Source organism: Sphaeroforma arctica, assembly GCF_001186125.1.
Source record: "Sphaeroforma arctica JP610 unplaced genomic scaffold supercont1.2021, whole genome shotgun sequence".
NCBI classification, from domain to species: Eukaryota; class Ichthyosporea; order Ichthyophonida; genus Sphaeroforma; species Sphaeroforma arctica.
In genome coordinates, this window is record NW_014038537.1 from 7,314 (window position 1) to 9,302 (window position 1,989).

The 1,989-nt window shown below is 44.7% G+C and overlaps 1 protein-coding gene across 1 annotated transcript in view; it reads right to left on the bottom strand.

The window, feature by feature from the left end:
- Positions 1 to 1,858, bottom strand: part of SARC_12023 (hypothetical protein) — a gene marked incomplete at its 5' end in the record, with an annotated part of 6,246 nt that extends 4,388 nt beyond the window's left edge. The window contains 3 exons of the mRNA XM_014293880.1: positions 29 to 88; positions 984 to 1,031; positions 1,743 to 1,858. Of these exons, the coding sequence (XP_014149355.1) occupies positions 29 to 88; positions 984 to 1,031; positions 1,743 to 1,858 (224 nt within the window). The remainder of the gene's footprint in view (positions 1 to 28; positions 89 to 983; positions 1,032 to 1,742) is intronic.
- Between the last annotated feature and the right edge of the window lie 131 nt (positions 1,859 to 1,989).

Genomic DNA, 1,989 nt, shown 5'->3' on the forward strand with positions numbered 1-1,989 from the left:
AATATATAAATATAAATAGAAGGCTTACCCCACTCTCCTTGGCAAACCTCTTATCCAGTCGGTGCACGGTTTCCAGTTTGCCTAAATACTGAAATACAGAACCGTGAGAGTAACAGGGGGTGCTTGTGAGCCAGTTTTCCGTGATTCTGTATGTGGCTTTGTTCGTGGTTTGATATATGGGTTAGGATGTGGTTCTGTATATATGGTGTTCTATATATGGACTTTGTTTGTGGCTCGGTGTTTGATTAATTTGGGGTTGTACTGGCGGCGGGTATGGCTTCGTATGTGGCTACCATTAAGATGTCGATGTGACTGCGAACAACAGAATAGCCTGTCTGTATTCAACGACCGTCGGAGCGAACACATGTAGAGTTTGAATGTATGTGGCAGGTGCAGCACATAAGAAGCATACGTGGGCGTCATACAGAACACTAAGTCATATAAAATATGCTGCGTCATGAAATACAGTACATAACGTCAGTAATCCAATGCAGCATTGGTTTGGGTTCCTATTGCGAGAAGAGCACCTGGCATACACGACGTACGGAGCCACGCGCAATAGTATACCATCCTATCGCTTATGACTACCACCCATCCTATCGCCTATGACTACCACTCATCCTATCGCTTACGACTACCAACCAATCCTTTCGCTCATGACTACCGACCAACTGACGAGTGCGACACACATGTACACGTTGATTCACAATATGGTTCCGTACTACATTAAACATGCATTTTTAATATATTTCTATATTTGGATAAAAAATTACACCTGTGATTACACATATACATCCCACCCACAGCGTAAGACGGGCCGAGTGGGCGACAGAACATCGCGATAGAGCAATGCTACATATCTGTACTATGAGACGACCTGTCATGTATCATGCAACGCAAGACGTACGCTGGCACACACAGTCTATCTGTGTGTACTGCAGCTTGACTAAGGGGTCGGTACACACAGGCACATGATTACATACCCCAGAGCTGTCGTATGACTCACTGGCGATGGCGAGATCTACCATAATCTGTGCAACAGTCAAGGGGGCAAACGAAACGGTGAATGCGAGTGTATTTGAGGCAGGTTAGCGTTTCAGAAGTATGTGCTAGCAATTGTACTCAGAATAGACGCTTTGAAAGAAAGTGTACTCTGGCAGGGTTGCTGAGTGTTGTGGTGATATCACGGTATCTTTGATTGACCTAATTGCTACAATGTGTCACAGAAAACTACTGAAGAGACACTCGATTGGTAGTAGCATACGCGGACGTAATGGGCTCAGTCACTGCAGGCTCAACCACTCCTATTTATAGCGCATTGGACTGTTATTGAGGTTATGCCATAATACATATTAATGGACATATATGGAAAACAATGGACATACAGGGTAAAAAAAATGAATATAAGGCGTCTCAGTCAGATGTCCACGATAAACCAGTGACTACAATCTCCACGGAACGGCTCACACAATCCTTGTTCCTTGTTCAGCAAGCTCAGTAGACCGACAGACAACGACTAACGAAGTGCGGTACCGAAGTTATGATGCTCCCCTTCCTATGCAGTTGCTTAGCAGTGCACGCATAAGTATAGGCATACCCAGCGATACACCCGGCAAACAACACGCCCCACGAGACACAGGGCTGGAGGATATCAGACTGATTCCCTCATCGAACAAGTGTTGTTCACACCCACCAAATCAGCACACAATGATCCCCAGACGTACACGTACACGTACGCATACCTTTCGCACTAGTTCGCCTGCTATCTTGCGGCCGATCTGGGCCTTCTCTTCTTTGGTCAGGCCATACTCTTGAGGCACGATGTACTTGGTGAGATTGAAAGACACCTGGTACAGCTCTGCGGAACACCATGCGAGTGAGTGGTAGGTTTTATGTGAGTGATGGATTTACTCGAGCTTAATAGGGGCTATATATATATATATATATATATATATATATCTATGTATAATATATACACATACATAATGT